The sequence below is a fragment of the Cuculus canorus genome, chromosome 2, assembly GCF_017976375.1.
Source record: "Cuculus canorus isolate bCucCan1 chromosome 2, bCucCan1.pri, whole genome shotgun sequence".
Taxonomy (NCBI): Eukaryota; Metazoa; Chordata; class Aves; order Cuculiformes; family Cuculidae; genus Cuculus; species Cuculus canorus.
This window is the reverse complement of record NC_071402.1, coordinates 132,342,123-132,361,273: the sequence shown is the minus strand read 5'-3', so window position 1 is coordinate 132,361,273 and position 19,151 is coordinate 132,342,123. Positions and strand designations below refer to the sequence as shown.

Here is a 19,151-nt window from a genome sequence, read left to right as displayed (position 1 = left end):
CTTCCCTGCTTGACAATGACTTCTTAGCACTGACTTGTCTGCTATCAAAATGTTTTAAAGTGGCAAGTAGAAAAATTCAGGTGCCATTAAAAAAAAAAAGTATATATGTATCAATATGTGCTTTCAAGTTCTTGCTGTTGGCATGCTGCAAGAACATGCAATTACTTCTCTAAAGTCAAGAGACTGAGTATAAAGCTTATTGAGATAACCTGCTTTCTTGTCAAGGAAACATGAGTTGGCTTCTGCTTACTATTTGACTGATCGTAGAACAAACTGTTAATAGGACGATATTCTCATTTTGCAAAATTAGAGTAAAGAGTAGACAATTCAAGTTTCAGATATTTATTAAGCCTCATTGAAAAATTTTCGAACATGTGACCAAGTGCAGCATGAGGCAAGTTTGATTATTTCCTGGATGATTAAGCATGACAATTGTGCGGACGGCTTCCGGAAGACCTTTCTGTGCAGCCATGGAGATGAGTTTGTTTTTTAGAAGTCAGGACGATCCTTTTTCAGTCTACTGTAGTCTACATTAACAGAGTAGAACTAGGAAAGAGAGGGAGGAAAAAAATGAGTAAGGAGCTTGACTATCCACTTTCCATGGCATTTACTAAAACACATGCATCAGCTGAACTCACATTAGGAAACTGAAATCATAGTTTGAGTCTGTACAGTAGACAATAATAAATACAATATGCTTCTGTAAACCGAAGGCAAAACCTAGCTTGCCAAGTGGCACAAAGCATGGCGTATGTGAACAGATAGTGTCACAATGGAACATTAAAGAAGAGCTGCAAAAGCCAAGTTTTAAGTAGCTTCATTTAGAACTGCAAAATATGACAGAGGAAAGAAAGTAAGATTAGTACCTTTCATACTATCAGTTTATACTACTAAAATCGGATTCCACTACAAGCAACTAAAACCAGCCCAAATATGGGCCCAGTCAATGAGGACAATGAATTTACAGACTAAAAGAATATTTTGCCATCCCAGCCTCACCTGACATAAAAGACCTGATGCTATAATTTTTCTTTTTAAAAAAAGAAAGTGAGAAATATTTATCTATGAGCTTTTAATTTAATTCTATTTCAACTTCCTCAAAGAAAAAAAAAACAGCCTACAGCACAACATTCGAACTACAGCTTCCTGTGCAACTTCTATAGGAATTATAAGGTGTTTTCTTCGGGAAAACTGAGCAAGTTGATACAACAAGAAAGAAGTTTACAAAAGGAAAACAATTTAAGCAAAAGCTAAAACTTGTTGTAACAGAGGTTTTCCCCAAATAGTCATTCTCAATTTAAAGTATCTGCCTTTCCAATTTACAGTATCTGCCTTTCCACTTCCCACAGTTCAGATTTGGAAAAAAAAACAAAACAGTAAGACACACACCCAAATATGGTAAACCCTGAGGCTGTGTTTGCATGCTAAGACAGAAGGGGAATGCTACACAAGGCATGTGCTCTTTAAAAGCATTTGTGCTGCACACCATGTTGAATTTGCCTCTTTTAAGAAACAGCAACATTCCAGAAGCAGCAATGAAAAGTATCATGTTCTTCCTGGACCTTTAAAGGAACCACAACATATTTTATTTTGGAGTGTGGAGGTTTTTTTGTTTATTTCAAGTTATGGTACTGAATGGACACTACCTTTGAGAAAACAGTAAGTTTGCTTTTTTTTCATAGCTTGAGGATAATCTTAAAATACTCCTAAAATAAACCTACTAAAATATCCCTTTAGTATGATAAAAACAGGATTTCTGTAAATCACCAAATGTTTAACATGTTTGCGTGCTTCCTCATTAGTTCAATGAAATAGCTTATATATTACTTAAAGAACACTTCTATTGCATCCAGTTACTTATAGACAATTATTTTGTTTTCAAACAATCAACTGTAGAACTGAATTAAGTGTTTAACACTGACATTTTCCTGCTTTGCCTCTCCTGAGTAAAGGCGATCAGTTTAGAGCTTAGAAAGCTTTAGTTGAGAACTCTGGAGGTTTCGTCCTTCTCTCTGTAGTTTATGTCTGAGTATTACTAGCTAGTACAGCTTTCTTCCTGCACATAATTCCTCTTACAGTGTAAGGCATACCACTGCTTCCATATAGACTTCTTTCAAGCCATTATCAACCAGTTCTACCAAAGTTTTAAATCTCAAACTGCTGTGAGTTCTAGAGACAAATTTATGTTGCACAGCAGAGGAAATAACTTGCTCATGCAGCTACTTTTTAATATACTCAAACATCCCAAAGAAGTAGGCTACACCTTTGACACTACATTTCCTAAAAATAATATTTTTCATTTTACCTTGTACTGGTCACTGGGAGACAGTTTGTTCCATGGTTCTGGATTATTTTTCTTGTCCCAGCTATTGAAAGAAATGCAAGAACACATAAAAGAATCACACTATCTTCAAAATAAATAAAATTTGTATGTGCACTGTGGTTATTAGGCCATAGAGAGTCATTCATACACATAATTTTCTAGAAGAAAAGACATAGTGCTTTGTCAGCAGTCTCTAACTATCATATGGTAAACAAACAAATCTTCAAATTGAGGAAATCTCCACACGCTTGGTGCCAGTAATACCGGAGCAGGACATTAACGCCTCAAGAAATATAAAGACCAAGGCAACAAAGTTTACTTTAATATACACAGCAAGAACAGAATCATTCACTTCCTGTGGATTATTCTATACATACCAGACATCAGGGTTGAACATTGCCAAACGCATGAGATACAGGCCGGCACCAATGCCTCCAGATCCAATAATCAAAAACAGAGGAATCAACTAGAACAAAATAAAATAAAATTAAATACTTTACCACAATATAACAAAACAGTATTATGACATAGCATTTCTGAGTACCACAACGACAAATCAAAGTACAAGCTCACAAGCGTTAAGCCACAACACACAGCCCTCTAAAGCCCTGACATAAGCTCCCTGTGTGCAGGACATCCCTCGGGTCAGGAGACTAGCACCTATGAAGAAGCAGAAATGAAAAAATGCCAATACATGCAGAACAACCAAATGTCCCATAACAGCATCTTTCTGAAAAACAATGATCAGCCTCTCCACTGCCCAAAATGGCTGATATCATCTGCACCTCTAATCATAAGGTAAGAAAATAGGAGTGGAGAGAAAAATATAAGCAAGAATGATGGAAGAGCCAAGTCGAGCCTTACTGCTGCAGTACAAGAAAAGCCCACACATACTATCACAGAAACATGAAACAGTTGCAGCCGTCCTGCCATGGGCTAGGACACCTCCCACCAGACCAGGCTGCTCAAACCTGGCTTTGAACACCTCCAGGGATGGAGCAGCCACAGCTTCCCTAGTAAACCTGTGCCAGTGCCTCAACACCCTCATTGTGAAGAATTTCTTCCTAACATCTAATCTAAATTTCCCCCTCCTCCAATTTAAAGCCATTCCCCCACATCCTACCACTACAGGCTCTTGTAAAAACACCCTCCCCAGCTTCTCTGCAGGCCCTCCTCAGGTACTGGGAGGCTATTATAAGGTCTCCCCAGAACCTTCTCCTCTCCAGGTTTAATAATCCCAATTCTCTCAGCCTGTCCTCACAGCAGAGGAGCACCAGCCCTCTGATCATCCTTACAGCCCGCCTCTGCACCCGTTCTGGCAGTTCCATATCCTTCTTACGCTGATTCCATAACTGGACACAGGACTCCAGTGCGGAATAGGGGTGGGGGAGAACCACCTCCCTCTCCTCGCTGGCCATCAGCCTCGACCTGCCTGCAGGCCGAGGGGCCGGGCATCCCCAGGCGAAGGAGACAGAGGAGCGAGGAGGGGAAGGGGCCGGGCACTCACACTGGGATGCTTCTTGGCGTGGGTCACAATAACGCGAAACATGGTGGCAGCGGACGCAGGCGAAGGTCTCGCTCCGTCCCAGGCTCCGTCCCCCCGTCAGCCGCCGAGGCCCAATGTCACGCGAGGCCCCCGGCGCCGCAGCCCGGATGTAGCGGCCCCGCCGTTCGCCTGTTCGCCCAGCGCCAGCCCCGCCTCGCGCCGGCGCTGCCCAGGCGCCCCGGGACCTGCCGCGCGCGCCTGAGGGCGGGCCCCGGCCGGCAGCGCCGCGGCCGAGCAGGCATCTGCACGGGCAGGCCCGGGCCTCGCCCTGCGGCCGGCGCCTGCGCTGAGGGCGGCACGAGGGAAGGGCTCGACGCCTTTTGCTCGCACCGCTTTCCTCTCCTCCCGCACCGCCCGCCGGAGGTCAGCAGCCGCCCCGAGGGGCGCCTGCCCCTTGCCTCTGTGGCAGAGAGACGCGTTGGTGAAAGTTTGGTGTGATTTTCAAATGTAACATGCATGTAGAATCATGGCATGTCATAGTTATGGGCAGGGACATCCCACTAGACCAGGCTGCCCAAGGCCCCATCCAACCCGGCCTTCAACATGTCCGGGGGAGGGGGCATCCATGACTTCCCGGGGCAACCTGTGCCAGAGCCTCACCACCCTCATCGTGGAGAAGTTCCTCCTTATGTGTAGTCTAAATCTGCCCTTCTCTAGTTTATACTTATTGCCCACAGTCTTATCACTACAAGCCTTTGTAAACAATCCCTCCCCAGCTTTCTTTTAGGCCCCCTTCAGGTACTGGAAGATTGCTATAAAGTCTCTTCAGAATCTTCTTCAGGCTGAACAAGCCCAACTCTCAGCCTGTGCTGGTATGGGAGGTGCTCCCACTCTGATCATCCTTGTAGCCCTCCTCTGGACCCATTCCAAACATGATACACAATGAGAAAATTATTGTTGGCAGAGAGGTTTATGGTGAATTGTTACATTTTTTGGCTAAGGTTAGGTTGGATTTCATTACTTTTTGCTAGGCAATTCTAAATGTGCAATGGACATAACCATATAATGCTAAGTGGGTCTCTGCACTTTTATATGTCCATGTCTACTGCCCTATATCTTGTTCTATAGAGAAGAGAGAACCTAATGCCTGTCTTCAGGCAGGATCATCAGCGCATTTGATTTGTGATTTGTTTCACAGAATGTAACCCAAAAAGTAAGTTTCTTTGCACCCAGTCGCTTAAGAAATTCAATTTTCGGTAGAAATATCAGTATGCTACTGAGCTAAGTTAGAGTCCCTTTCCTAGGTTAGAAGCAGAATAATGTAACATGAACGCTAATGGTTTGTGTGGGTGATTTTTACTTCGTAAAATACGAAGTAAAAATGAAATGACAGGGAATAAATGTATTTAATCAAATGGATGTCTCTTATTTCACTTACTAGTTCCACCGATGGGTTTCTGCATCTGTTTAATAATTGTCTCAAATTGTCCTTGTCACAATAAATTCTAAAAAAAGTCATGATTCCTTGCTTGTCATTCCACAGTCCAACCTTTTTCAGTTTGCCAGAGCAGGTTTAATCTGACTAACATAACCATGGAGAAAATAAAAATGCTGGCAGTTGGCCATACCCAGTAACTTGTACAGATACACTAGAAAAGTCATTGGATGACAACAGAAAAATTGTACCAATGTTTTCTTTGGAGAAGTCCAGTCTTGTATGTCTCCCCAACTTGTTTCAGAGTTGATGAACAGAATGGAGCATGGTTACAATGCTCCAAGATTCTGTTTATACATTCAGTATAAATTATGTGGTGGAGTCACTATTTTTCTAGTTTTCCAACTGAAAAAAGCAGTTTGTCCATGCATTTAAAAATATTGAAAATAGTAGTGTCATTGCTATTTCTTTTATAAGAGAGAAATACCTCTTTACCTTCCAAGAGTAACTTGGAAGGTTACAGTGCTCACCCTCCAGCTCTATAGTTGAACTTTTCATCATATGTTTGGATCACAGGGAATCCAGTTGCTGAAGCAGATGCAGGATAACCAGGGAGAGACCAAAGGGTGGGGGACATAGATAGACAGTAGCCATGTGGGGCTGCTCAGTGAAATTCATTGAAACAGTCTGCTTTCTTCTGTGCAGCCGACATAAGGCTGAGTAGCAGAGATTCAGAGACTACAAGTAGCCTGTTTCCACATTACTATAGAAATACCACCAGGGATACGTTATTTCCACTAGGTGTGTCTTGGGCACCTAATTTTAGGAAATACAACCATGCTTCTCAGGATATTTTTTTTCCCAATGAATTACGCTTTTGCTGGCTTCTTGTGCTTTTATGAATTTGAACAAGGGTGTAGTAACTGATCAATTTGCAAAATTTGTCATGCGTTTTATGGGCTTTCATAAATTTTAACCATTGCATACATCAGCTTTTATAGCCTGTGCCTGTATGGCTCAGCTGGTTTGTTGTTCATATACATGTCTTACTATTTATGTTACTTGGAGTTCTGTGTATGTTAATGAGTTTTGCAGCTAAAAAAACATAAAGTGGGAAAACAAGCAGCAAACTGATTTTTTCATTACCATTTTAGAAATCGTGAGTTAATGTTCTTAAAGTACACCTAGTGCAAGCATCACTAAAAATGCAATCTCTCAATTGCTTGACTTGGCAAAATTCTGAGTATAAACTCAAGCCACCTCATGGTGTCTTGATGGTAGATCCAAATACCTCCTTCACTGCTGAGTTCGTGCTGAGTTTGTGTGCTTGAACTCTGCTGTAGTCATATAAATTGTGTTAATTTATAGTAATGCTGTCAATATATTTGCCATACGCGGAGACTAACAAATTTCTACTGCTCATCAAGAGTCCATCCAGTCCCTTAAGGAGGGTGAACACTAAATAAAGACAATTTTACCACTCTTTTTTCCATTGCTTAGTTACTCAAGCTGAAAGTAAACACATTTATTTCCCCTTAAAGTTTGGTGTCTCTTTGTTCACGCCTGACAACTAAATTTATGATGCTTTAGTTAGACTAGTCACTTCTTTTATTCTGAGTAAAGATATTTTTTGTGTGGGTTTTTCCTTTTAAATAAGTGAATCCATAAATCCTTCAAGGATTTTGTCAAGGTTTTGTGATGAACTGATCCATTAAGGACTAAGGAGCCAGGTTTGCAGTAGTGCTTAGCAGTGCTGAAACTCAAGTCCTTGGGTTATTCTGGTGCTTTTATCATTTATTTTCCCCTGTATTCTTTTGTTCTCCCATACAGCCTTTCATGTCTTCTGTCTCTTGTTTATCCCTCTATCATATATTGTTCACATCCTTAGGCTTCTTTGAGCTTTTGGTTTCAGAATTTTTTCTTCTATTCCAGATGCTTTTTTTTCATATTTGTGGCCTTCCTGTTTCTAAAGCCTTTCTTCCCTAAATCTCACCTGTAATTATGAATCACATATCCACAGATTTCTACTCTGTTTAACATTGGTCATGATGTGCTTCATTTTTTTATATTAAAAGGAATTTATTTTAGCCACGGATATAATCATGTCAGATGTCCTGGAGAACGGGAATATGAAGTCATAATAAAATCAGAAGTTATCTGAAGAATCGCACTCAAGGTTTGATAGAATCAGCTGATTAAAAAAAAATCAACAAAGACGTAATAATAATCACCTTGAGGGTACATATTTCAATTGGAGGAAAGTAGGAAGGAAGGACTACTAGATTTGGAGATGTTCCAGTTGGTCACAGATCAAGAAATTAAATTAATTGTGAATTGTCCTACACCATCAAGGACATTTCTCTGTTAATCAGAACATTGTATAAACTGAGGATTTTCTGTAGAACATACCAGTTTCGGTAAAAAGGCAAAAACTTTTAAAAACTTTTAAAAGAGAAAAATATATTTAAAAGCTTTGGAAAAAAATCTTTAAAATATAAATGTAAACCCTGGCATCCAACAAATCCACAGGGATTTTTGTGATTTTTTGTGGTAATTTTTTTTTTTTTTTTTTACTATCTTCTTTTTCCTGTTTGTATGTCTGTTCCCTCTGTTTCAAGCCCTTCTATTCCTTTCTCTGCACTTAGCCGAGTCAACAGCAGAATGGGATATATGTTTGCACACTACTGCCAAGCCCATTTGGAGTATGTTCACATCTTCCTTAAAATATGACTTACATTTGATTTTACTGTGGTGAAATAGTGTCACTGTATATTGTATTCTTGCATCCCTAGTGTAAGGGCAGTAAGGGAATTTAGGGTACTGAGGTGGATGTGAGGAACAGTAACATTGCAATATAGCATCTTGTGATAAAATCTTAAGTGTAAACATCGCAAATATTATAACAATTCTGAAAAAAAAAGTCCAAGAATTTCAGTATGTTATAGGCAGTTATGTTTACAAAGAAAAAAAAAAGAAAGAATTACAGATATAGACCAGTCTTATTAAATTGCAACAAATGCATAACATTTAAGAGGACATAATGAAAGGAAAACAGCAACTTGAAATCCTTAATACTAACAAAATAACAGGAAGGCTATAACAAAGAATAAATTAATAACAAATGGTACTGAAATATAAGGTGCAGAAATACTATACTTCTCTCACTTATGTCCATCCCAAGTATAGGTTGATAAAGCTTCTTGTTTCAGTACATCCATTCAAAGCACACAATAATCTTTGCATTATTAATAATTATTTTAGGAAAAAAGTGCACCTGATTTGTAATAAAGAGATGTTATGCAGCATAACTTGCTAGTGACCTTAGAAGCAAACTTTCTGATAAATAAAAGTGCTAGAGATCTGGAGAAGCAAAAGCTTGGGAACAGTGATTGTATGTTCTGTTACTAAGGGAAGAAAAGTTTGCTAGACTTCATAATCCTCTCAGCAAGTAAAAGAATAAAATTCTGTTAAGACAGAAAGAATTTTTTTTTTAGTTCACTTGCATCTATGTATATAAATTATGATTATTCATTTATATTACAAATACAAATCATGTCCTGGGTTTTTTACAGTGTTATTTGTAAACTTAAAAATATCAGCCCGAACGTACAGAACTTTTGTAATATTGTATTTAGTAATTACTAAGCGTATAGCTGTATAGAATGCTGTAGCATTAATGTAACTGCAACTAGTTTAAAGCAAGTAAATCTTTACTTTATAATAAAGGGTTTTATTTTCATAGGAAAATTAATAATGCTTTTACACAAAGAGAGTGACTATGTAAATCTGTGCTATTTAGCTAAAGTGAATTACCAGTGATAAAATGAAGCAAAAATTTCCCTTATCTTTCTTTCCTGCTGTTAAGCATCTTCTGGCAAAATGTGAATGTATTTACAAGTATTTAAAAGTAAAATGCTGAATTTTGTCCTTGAACATAATTTTTATAAACTCCTAGTTCCTGAGCTGTCATAAACTATTATTGGTGAAACTGCATAAAAAAAAATCTAGAGGGAAGCTCTATGCTTGTCCATACAGAATATAAAAAGAATCATTGGACAGGGCGTTTCATTGCATAAAAATGCTCTTATCCGTCCCTTGCATAGAAAACCTATTAAAGTGTACATTTGTCTGGGAACCAGGTGGCTATATGGGTTGTTCATAATGGAATACAGAAGGATTTTACCTGTCAGTGAGCAGATTTGAATATGGCACAGTTCAGTCTCTTTAGAGATTTTGGAGCAGCATGGGCTGGAACACTGAGAAGCCCCATAGGTAACAGATCCCACAGGAGCAAAGAGGTTAAGGCAACTGTCCCCAACAAGAGTTCTTCTTCGCCTAATGAAAATAATTCAGTTGAAGGACTTCAGTAGTTATAGGAGAAAGCAGAAATAGAGCTATGTAAGAGTAATAAGACATTCCAAAATGGATGAAAATATTCAAGTTTTTATTTAGAAACTTTTATAAAATGTATGGGATTTTTTTAACTCTAACATCATTCCATGACTATTAGGAACACAAGTAAGAAAGAGAATGACAATGGCAAAAGCAGAACAGCTAAGAATCAAATATTTAACAGAAACTAAATTGAGCAAATGAAACAGCGGGCTTTTATATTTAAAATATATTTTGCTTTAAATTATATAATCTGTCAAAGTTAGGATGCAGAATTGCAGGGCCCACACAGCTTGCACACGACTGGAAGGCATGACCTGACCATCAGAATGGAATGATCCCCCTAAAACCTATGCTGATTCAGTGCCCTTTTACAGGTAAACTCTTTCCTCTGCGTACGTAGATGTACTTCCTTCTAAGCTGTTCTTGTGTTTGATTTGGAAGCCCATCTGAACTGTACAAATAAAAAGTAAATTTAATGTTTCAATAGAAAGTCAAAATCTCCACTAAACATGTAAACAAGACTGGTACCTCGAACTGTTTTTAACAGACTGCTGCTTCAACTATACAACAACTCATTAACAAATTAGAAGTGCTTCTGTTTCTAATGCCTTTAATTGTCTTAAGGCTTTTGATCTTTCATCTCAATACGGGGGGTTAAAGGATGCATTTATTTTCTGCTATGGATTATGGAGAAGCACACCTGAATAATGCTTCGAGGACCATTCTGTGCTGTTTCTTTTACGTATGCTGGGGAAGAAATAGATAGTCCTTACAAGTCCTCCATTCTGATATTCAAAATTTAAGTTAGCCTTTGATTAATCGTTTGTTTGATTATAATCTTACGAAAGTTTATTCGAATCTTAGCTAATTTTTTTTATGCTGGAAATCTGCACTGACTGAGACAAGTCACTTATTTCTAGGTTCATGCTAGAAAAAAAGAACTATTATATTCATCAGTTATTGGCTACTTACTTAAAAAATTATGATCAGAGCTTGCTCTCTGAATAAAGCTGTTCTTTACTGGAAAATAATTTGACAGCCATTCTAGGACATATTGCTGCTTAAGAGAAACTGATGCAGCTGCCACAGAAGTGACTCAATCAGACAGTCTGGGAACAGAGCAAGCTGCTCTTATAAGCAGCTTCTGAAATGTAAATATACATATATATATATATAAAATATATAATTGGCTGTGCAACAGCTGTAAGGAATTATATATGAGACCTCACATTAACTGTGTATTTCAAACATTAAAGAGAACAATACAATGTTAACAAAGAAACATGAAAACAGCATATGTTTACAAAGTATAGTCTTATTGCTGTGCCATTATCTGCACAAGCTGTGTCAACAAAAGATTACACAGTTAGAAAAACAGAAATATATTTTGTATTCTAATTTACTGTTCTGTATTTTTTCTTTAATGGAGAATGTCAGTAAATTTATAGAAGGAACAAGGCTCCCAAATCTAACAGATTCAATAAGCCAAAACTTGTTGTCATTTAAGACAGTGATAGAGCCTTTCAAGGACAGGAATAGACATAATTCTGATCAAGCTATTTTCCACAAACCTAGGCTGGAGAAAATCTCATCTGTCTTCCACTAACACAAGTCATATGCTTTTGTTTTCTTAAAGAGAGGTTCTTGCAATTTATGAACAGGAGGACAGATACTGCTATTTTAGAAGTAAGAATGTTATTCATGTAGTTTCCACAGAAAACATAATTTGCCTCCCTCTTCTGCTTTAGTTTTTAGAGGAAGGTTAATGTTTGCAAAGTAGAAAAGTTACTGAATAGAAATTGCAAAACAACATTTTGCAGGTAGTTTAGAAATCCAGTATGTTTTATGCATTGCAGCAAGAAAAGACAAGTCAATACAGCACTTAATACCAGATGACAGAACCATTATTGATTACTTTAGGAGTCTTTAAATTACATTGCAGATCCCAACACTGTTGGGTAGCACAGAGACATCTGAAAAGCATGAATGTGTTTTGTTTGTGTTTCATCGAATGACAGTGCTGTAGGGGCAAAAATACAAAAGTTTAGTTTAAACAAGTCTACCTTCTGAAATCAGTAGAAAGATACAGGTGGCTCCCAGAGGCAATCTGAAGTAGAGCTAAAATAAATCACTCTTTCAGGACGTCATCCTTGGCTCTTACCAAAATCACTCATGCACAGGAATAGTCTTCAGTTGCATTTCAGAAGATGAAACTTATATTGTCTGGGAAGATCATGGAACAGATCCTCCTAGAAGCTATACTAAAGCACATGGAGGATGGGGAGGTGAATAGCGGCAGCTGGCATGGCTTCACCAGGGGCAAGTCCTCTGTGACCAACCTAGTGGCTTTCTATGATGGGGTAACCACATCAGTGGACACGGGAAAACCAATGGATGTGATCTATCTGGACTTCTGTAAAGCCTTTGACGTGGTCCCCCACAACATCCTTCTCTCTAAATTGGAGAGATATGGATTGGCTGGGTGGATGGTTTTGTGGATAAGAAATTGGTTGTATGGGTGTATTCAGAGAGCAGTGGTCAATGGCTCGAAGCCCAGATGGAGATCCGTGAAAAGTGGTGTCCCTCGGGTCTGTACTGGAACCAGTGTTGTTTAATATCTTTATCAATTATATAGACTGTGAGATTGAGTGCACCCTCAGAAAGTTCGCGGATGACACCAATCTGAGTGCTGCAGTTGCCACACCAGGACAGGATGTCATCCACAGGACCTGAACAAGCTGGAGAAGTTGGCCTGTGTGAGCTTCATGAGGTTCAACAAGGCCAAGTGCAAGGTTCTACACCTGGCTTGTGGCAATCCATGATTTCAGTACAGGATGGGGGATGGCATTAGGTTCTCAGTTCTGTATAGAACAAGATGTAAGGCAATAGAGACCCACGTATGAAAGCACTTGGACCCACTTAGTATTATGTAGTATATCCATTGCTCATTTAGAATTACCTAACAAGAAAAATAATGAAATCTAACCTAACCTTGGACAAAATATTTAACAATTAAGTATTAACCTCTCTGCCAACGATAATTTTCTCATTGTGTATCATGTTTGGAACGGGTCCAGAGGAGGGCTACAAGGATGATCAGAGGGTGGGAGTACCTCCCATGTAAGGACAGACTGAGAGAGCTGGGATTGTTCAGCCTGGAGAACAGAAGGCTCTGAGGAGATTTTATAGCAACCTTCCAGTACCCGAAGGCCTACAAGAAAGTTGGGATTGGACTGTTTACAAAGGCTTGTAGTGATCGGACTAGGGACAATGGGTATAAACTGGAAATGGGCAGATTTAGACTACACATAAGGAGGAACTTCTCCACGATGAGGGTGGTGAGGCACTGGCACAGGTTGCCCACAGAAGTCACGAATGCCCCATCCCTGGACATGTTCAAGGCCTGGTTGGGTGGGGCCTTGGGCAGCCTAATCTAGTGGGAGGTGTCCCTGACCATGGCAGGGGGGTTAGAACTGGATGATCTTTAAGGTCCCTTCCAACCCAAACTATTCTATGATTCTATGATATCTGCCACAAATTTTGAGAAATTCCATTTGTTGTCTTTATATTTATCTAGATTAGTACAAAACTCAGGGCTCCTTTTCAAAGAATACAAAGTATTTCATGATCTCTCTTTAAGAAATCAAAAGCTTTCTCAAAAGGTGCATCAAAGTAATTGCTTTGACTACTCTTGAGTTTTATTTGAGGTTTTTTGAAACTTCTGCTCTGTTTAAAATAGGGTGATGTACCACTTATAAAGAAGTAGTATTCTCATATTATCCTTTCTTTAAATACGGATTCATTTAAATGTAGGGAATTGTATTACTGAGCCCACCCCCCTCGTCTGACGGATATATACACTCCATCTGTAAGATTCACATTGTGTGATTGCATGAAATGTATATGCATATAATAAGACTTCTGAGCAGGAATTTCTTATTTTATTTGACTAGATTGAAGTGAAAATGATGCAAAACTGAAAACTGCAAATATCTTGGGTTTTTTTTTTATATATATGTACTAAGACATCAAACATTTTCTTTGAGAACAGGCAGAACATGAGTTAGCAAATTTTAGTAAAGAGGACTGCCATAAAGTACTTCCTTTTTTTTTTTCCTGTGAAATGCTGTTTTCATCTTACACCACACAAGAAATTGGATTAAAGTCAACAAAATTTTCCACTTGTTTACTTGCTTGTTCCAGAATATCCTTGGTCCAAAAAAAGTTGACTCCTATCTTTCACTATTTGCTTGACTGCTTACAAGCTTGTATACTTTGAGATGTTACTCCATTGATGCTGTCTCTGCCCATCTGTTTTTCCTCTTTGGGACTTGCCTTTGAGAAACGCCTCCTTCAGGCTGCCATCCCCATTTACAAAGACATAAGCAGAACACGAACACTTGTGTGAAAAAACTGTCTAAACAAACCCATGGAATACTCTTGAAGTGTTCAGGCACCCAATACTCTTCTCTTTTCTTCGTGGAACGCAGAACAGATGTGGATGAAATTAATGAATTTTTAAGTTGGTATCTTCTGCAAGCATAATTTAAAAGACTTTCTAGCGTTGGGTCAGATCAGAATCTGGTTCACTGTATGGTTGGATGATTGCAAAATTTGATACAGTTATTGAGAATGGACTGCACAAAACCACCACTGTGACTAAGGGCATATAATTATGGTTGGACATTCTTATTTTTTTTAGAAGAGTTATAATCATGTAAGTGCAATTGAAAAAATAACTTTTTATATTTTAATTTTTACAGCATTCTCTGAGTTTGACAAGTATTTAAAGCAATCTGGAAATTGATTCCATTCTGTATTTGATGAGAAAAATTCCAACGGTCTCAGGTTGTTTGTTTATGTTTTCTTTCCCTTTCCAGTAGAAGTAGTGAAGAGCAAGTTTAATCCAGGTCTCCCATTCCTTCCCATCTCTTCATCTGGAGGAGGAGTTGGCAATCCTTTTATAATTAAGATCACAGAATCACAAAAGGACAGGTTGGAAGGGACCTCAGGGGTCATCTGGTCCAACCTTTTAGGTAGTGTATAGTTCAGATGAGATGGCCCAGAACCCTGTCAAGCTGAGCCTTGAAAGTGTCCAGCGTAGAGGAATCCACCACTTCCCTGGGGAGATTATTCTAATGTTTAACTGTTCTCATGATAAAAAAATTTCTTCTGGAATCTAATCGGAATCTCCCCAGGAGCAACTTATACCCATTAGCCCTTGTCTTTTCTACGTGATCCCTCATTGAAAAGGATTCTCCATCTTCTTGGTAGACAACCTTTATGTACCAGTACGTGGCAATAAGGCCTTCTCTTAGCCTTCTCCTCTCAAGGCTGAACAAACCCAGTTCTCTCAGCCTTATGGAAGGTTTCCTAGTCCTCTGATCATATGAGTGGCCCTTCTCTGGCCCCTCTCCAGCCTGTCTGCATCATTTTTGTATGGCAGGGACCAAAAATGTATGCAGTGCTCCACATGCAGTGGGACAAGTGCTGAGTAGAGTGAGATAATGACTTCTTTATCTTTGCTGGTGATGCCCTTCTTGATGCACACCAGCTTCTGGTTGGCTTTTGCTGTTGTAGCACACTGCTCACTTGTGTTGAGCCTGTTGTCCAGCAAGATCCCCAGGTCCTTCACCAAAGAGTTGCTCTGCAGCCAGGTGGAACCCAGTCTGAACTGCACATGAGTATTATGTATTCCCAGGTGCAAGGCCTTACACTAGTCACCACTGAACTGCATAAGGTTCCTGCTAGCCTGGTCTTCCAGTCTGTCCAGGTCTTGCTGGAGGGTGGCTCTTTCCTCTGGAGTGTCAACCTCCCCACTCAACTTGGTGTCATCTGCAAACTTCATCAGAGTACTCTTGATCCCAACATCTTGATCACTTATGAAAATATTAAACAGCAACAGGCCCATATCCATCCTTAGGGGACCCTGCTTGTGATTGGTTGCCAGTTTGAGAAAGAACTACTTACCACAACCCTCTGAGTATGGCCTTTCAGCCAGGTCCTCACTCACCACACAGACCACTTGATCTAGACCATAGCACGTCAATTTCTGTAGGAGGAGGCTCTGAGGAACCGTGTCAAAAGCCTCGGAGAAGTCCAAGCAGACAGTGTTCACCACTTGCCCTGCATCAACAGATTGGGTCACGTTGTTGTAGAAGGCTATCAGGTCTGTCAAGCACAATCTGCCCCTAGTGAATCCATGCTGGCTTTTCACAGTTACATGCTTCAGTTGACTTGTGACAGTTGTTGGGAGTATTCGCCCTATAACCTCACCAGAGAGTGAAGTGAGGCTGATAAAACTTACGAAACATTTAAGGTAAAACTTATTGAAACATTTAAGAGGACAAAGAAAGGTATATTTTCAACATCAAAATGTTGTTCCTACTAAATTTCAGAGACTGTAACAAACAAGCTTCTCAAAGCTTCATTATTATTTTCTAAATTAGGGTACTGTCTGTTAAATAATTTAAATAAAGGGTTTCTGCTATTTCCTTCTATAATTGTCACAGTATAATATGCATACTTTAACTTGTATATGCCTAAAAATGATTATCGCTGTAGTATGATATCTAGCATATCTTCCTGGAAGCTGGAGTGGAATCTTTTAAATAGAAGTCTTGCCTATGCTTGGGACTGGAGATGTTAAAATTTCTTGAGGATCTTTGGTTTATGACCATCACAATGACAATAGATTCCCTTTCCACGAACTACTGCTATAGCCTTCAAAACTGAGTACTTACCTAATGCCAAACTAGGTTTCAAAATAATGCAGAATTTAAAAAAAAAAAAAAAAGTTGTGTTTACACATGGAACAGGACACCCCTCTAAATGTCTGGCTCAGCAGTATGACAATATAGAAGAAAATCTGCTTCTTTTTCGGAACTGACACAGCTACAGGATTTAATCCTACTTCTTGAGAAACACTTGAAACTGAGACTGATCTGTAAAACATTAAATTAGGACTATTATTTCTTAAGGGTTTATATAATGAAATATTTGTTTCACAGTAGGCAACAAAACACAATTGCACAAAGACTTGTGAAGTCCAGCTCTAACAGGGACTGTTCTAGGGGCTCTACTATCACTTGGGAACGTAAAATCTTGTCCTGACTTGCAAAATCAGTTCTCGTATCTATTTTCAAGAACTTGTGCTTCTTGCAAAGCAGTTGATAGTCACAAGCCATAAGATTGGCCATCACTGTCGTCTGTTTTCTCCCCAGCCACAAAATGAGATCAGATACATCCGTTCTTGCTGCACTTCCCAGGCAAGGTGCCAGTAGTTTTGCCATATGCTGCCAGCAGGGTACCTTAACAAAGACATATCTGGGTAACTGTTTTTCTTTGCTAAGAACCAAAGAAAACTGTATGTATATCTTGATGAAGTGGAACTTTAACAAAACAGAATGCCTTTTGCAGTAAATTGGATCTTTGATCAGCTGAAATTCTTAAAATATATTTTTTCAAGAAAAACCATATAATTTGGCAAAAAAAATTAAAACCAGATTAGTTTATATAAAATCTCTGGTGATATAGGATGTCTTCTATGTCTTTGCTAAACATTTTGCTAATCAGTGAAATAATGAATATTAGAAAAAGAGGCAAACTGATTCTTAAATGTCACATTTACATTTTACAGAAAAACATTAAAAGCAGTTATTTCCTTTCTTTATAACTTACTGATTTTATTATTTCATTATAATTTGTCATGCAAATCTAAACCAGGCCAGCACAGCTTATTTTGTTTACAGATAGTAACTAAATAGAACTTAAAATGAAAACTATTGAAGTCCCTTCAGTATAATTTATTTTACAGCAGTTCACAAAGATTTTTGTCAGTATAGCTCAAGCATCTTTTGTCCTCAGTAGACCAAAACAAGATTGTATTGGAAAAGTTTATGTGAGAAGGGCCGTTGACACTCAAATTCAAAGTAATTATTCTTGTAAAATTAATTAACTTTTTTTTTTTTTTAATCCAAGCCCTTAGAACACTTCCCATTAGTAACAGCAGGTCTGAGCTTTTTATGTTCATTGTGGCAGATGTTCTTTACATCCCAGATATTTTCAGAACAACAGAATGGTTTGATGGATGAAAGGCTGCATCGGGAAAAGTGTATCAGTCAGCATTATTAAAAGCCTGAGCCAGAGCCCACTGAAATCAGTGGGAATCACTGGCTTATGTTCACATTTTTCACATCTTGTTAAGAGGGAGTGAGCGTTGATTATTAAAAAAAAGAATGGAATGACATTCTTTCCTTATAGTGCACATAGTTGCTTTCTCCAACAGTAAGGAAGAAAAAGGCTATATAGGTGCAACAATCTGCCATTGCACACATAGATGGCTGGGTTTGTGACCCTAAGAGGCTTGCAGGCTTGCACAGTGACTACCAGGTGGCAAACCCTCTCGGGGAGCCTGGATACACTTGGAAGAAGTGCTGGTAGTGCTAACTGGTTGTGGTGCGCCAATACTATTGACAAAGGGAAGCACATTTAAGCAAACAAGAAGGGAGCTAAAGATTAAGCCTTCTATGATAGTATTCTTCAAAATGCTTCTTGTACTCCTTGGGATCATAGCAAAAGGTGGGAAGACAGATTTTTACTACCCCGACTGGACAGTATAAAGTAGGAAGAATGCACATTCATCACAAATTGAGAACAGTTTCAGAATAAAGGAAGTATTTTATCTGAAATTCATCTGAATGAGGTGCCAGGGAGCTGCAGAGTGCCCCAGAAAGGCTTCTCCCAGCTCTTTCTCACACGGGTCTTTCTCCAGAGTCTGATCCAAGATCACAGGGCTGCATCACATCACATCACTGCTGGTCTTGAGCACTGACAGCCAAACTGCCCTAGGAGGTTGTAGAGCCTGTTGGTACAGTATCTAACAAAGAGTGACACAGTGTGATTTTGACACTTAAAATCTAGAAAGTCATAAGTGAGTGTTCATAAAGTAGAGACTGTGAAAGAGCTCACAAGTGCACAGGTACACAGGATTCTGAAATGGTGATCCTGCTTTAAAGAAAAACTTGGAATTTCTGTATCCACTGGTAAAGGACTGGCCAAGGATTGCAAGTACTCAGGTAGGAAATGGGGAACTAACAGAGTGTAATTTAAATGAGTTCCCAAAATGGCAACAAAACAGAGGTATACATGCTTATAGGTAAATGCTAGACATTTAAGTAAGATGGAGGAACAGGAATGTCCTCACTTAAAAAAGTAACATAGCAGACAGCTTGATGGATGAGGGATGGGCTGTGGATATAGTGTACCTGACTTTAGTAAAGCCTTTGACACAGTTTCTCACAGTATTCGGCTTGAGAAACTGGCTACCACTGACAGGTTAAAAACTGGCCGGATGGCTGAGCTCAAAGAGTGGTGGTGAATGGAGATAACTCCAGCCGGAGGCTGTTCACAAGTGATGTTCCCCAGGGCTCAGTGCTGCGTCCAGTTCTGTTCAATGTCTTTATCAATGGCCTGGATGAGGGGATCAAATGTACCCTCAGCAAGTTTGTGGA

General features: G+C 39.1%; 1 protein-coding gene across 1 annotated transcript; it reads right to left on the bottom strand.

Moving 5' to 3' along the window:
* Positions 1 to 326: 326 nt before the first annotated feature.
* NDUFA4 (NDUFA4 mitochondrial complex associated) lies at positions 327 to 3,990 on the bottom strand. The gene is made up of 4 exons (XM_009566952.2): positions 3,831 to 3,990; positions 2,701 to 2,789; positions 2,306 to 2,366; positions 327 to 546 (listed from the first exon to the last, which is right to left on the bottom strand). Exons 1-4 carry the CDS (start codon positions 3,870 to 3,872, stop codon positions 490 to 492), a joined length of 249 nt encoding a protein of 82 aa, XP_009565247.1. The 5' UTR covers positions 3,873 to 3,990; the 3' UTR covers positions 327 to 489.
* Positions 3,991 to 19,151: the final 15,161 nt, after the last annotated feature.

Bases quoted from the DNA above. Each gene is read 5' to 3' on its own strand.
- NDUFA4 (XM_009566952.2), bottom strand. From the start codon at position 3,872: ATGTTTCGCGTTATTGTGACCCACGCCAAGAAGCATCCCAGT. The intron at 2,790-3,830 runs GTGAGTGCCCGG...ATTTTGTTCTAG, and splicing joins ACGCCAAGAAGCATCCCAGT to TTGATTCCTCTGTTTTTGAT. The intron at 2,367-2,700 runs GTATGTATAGAA...TTCTTTCAATAG, and splicing joins ATGTTCAACCCTGATGTCTG to CTGGGACAAGAAAAATAATC.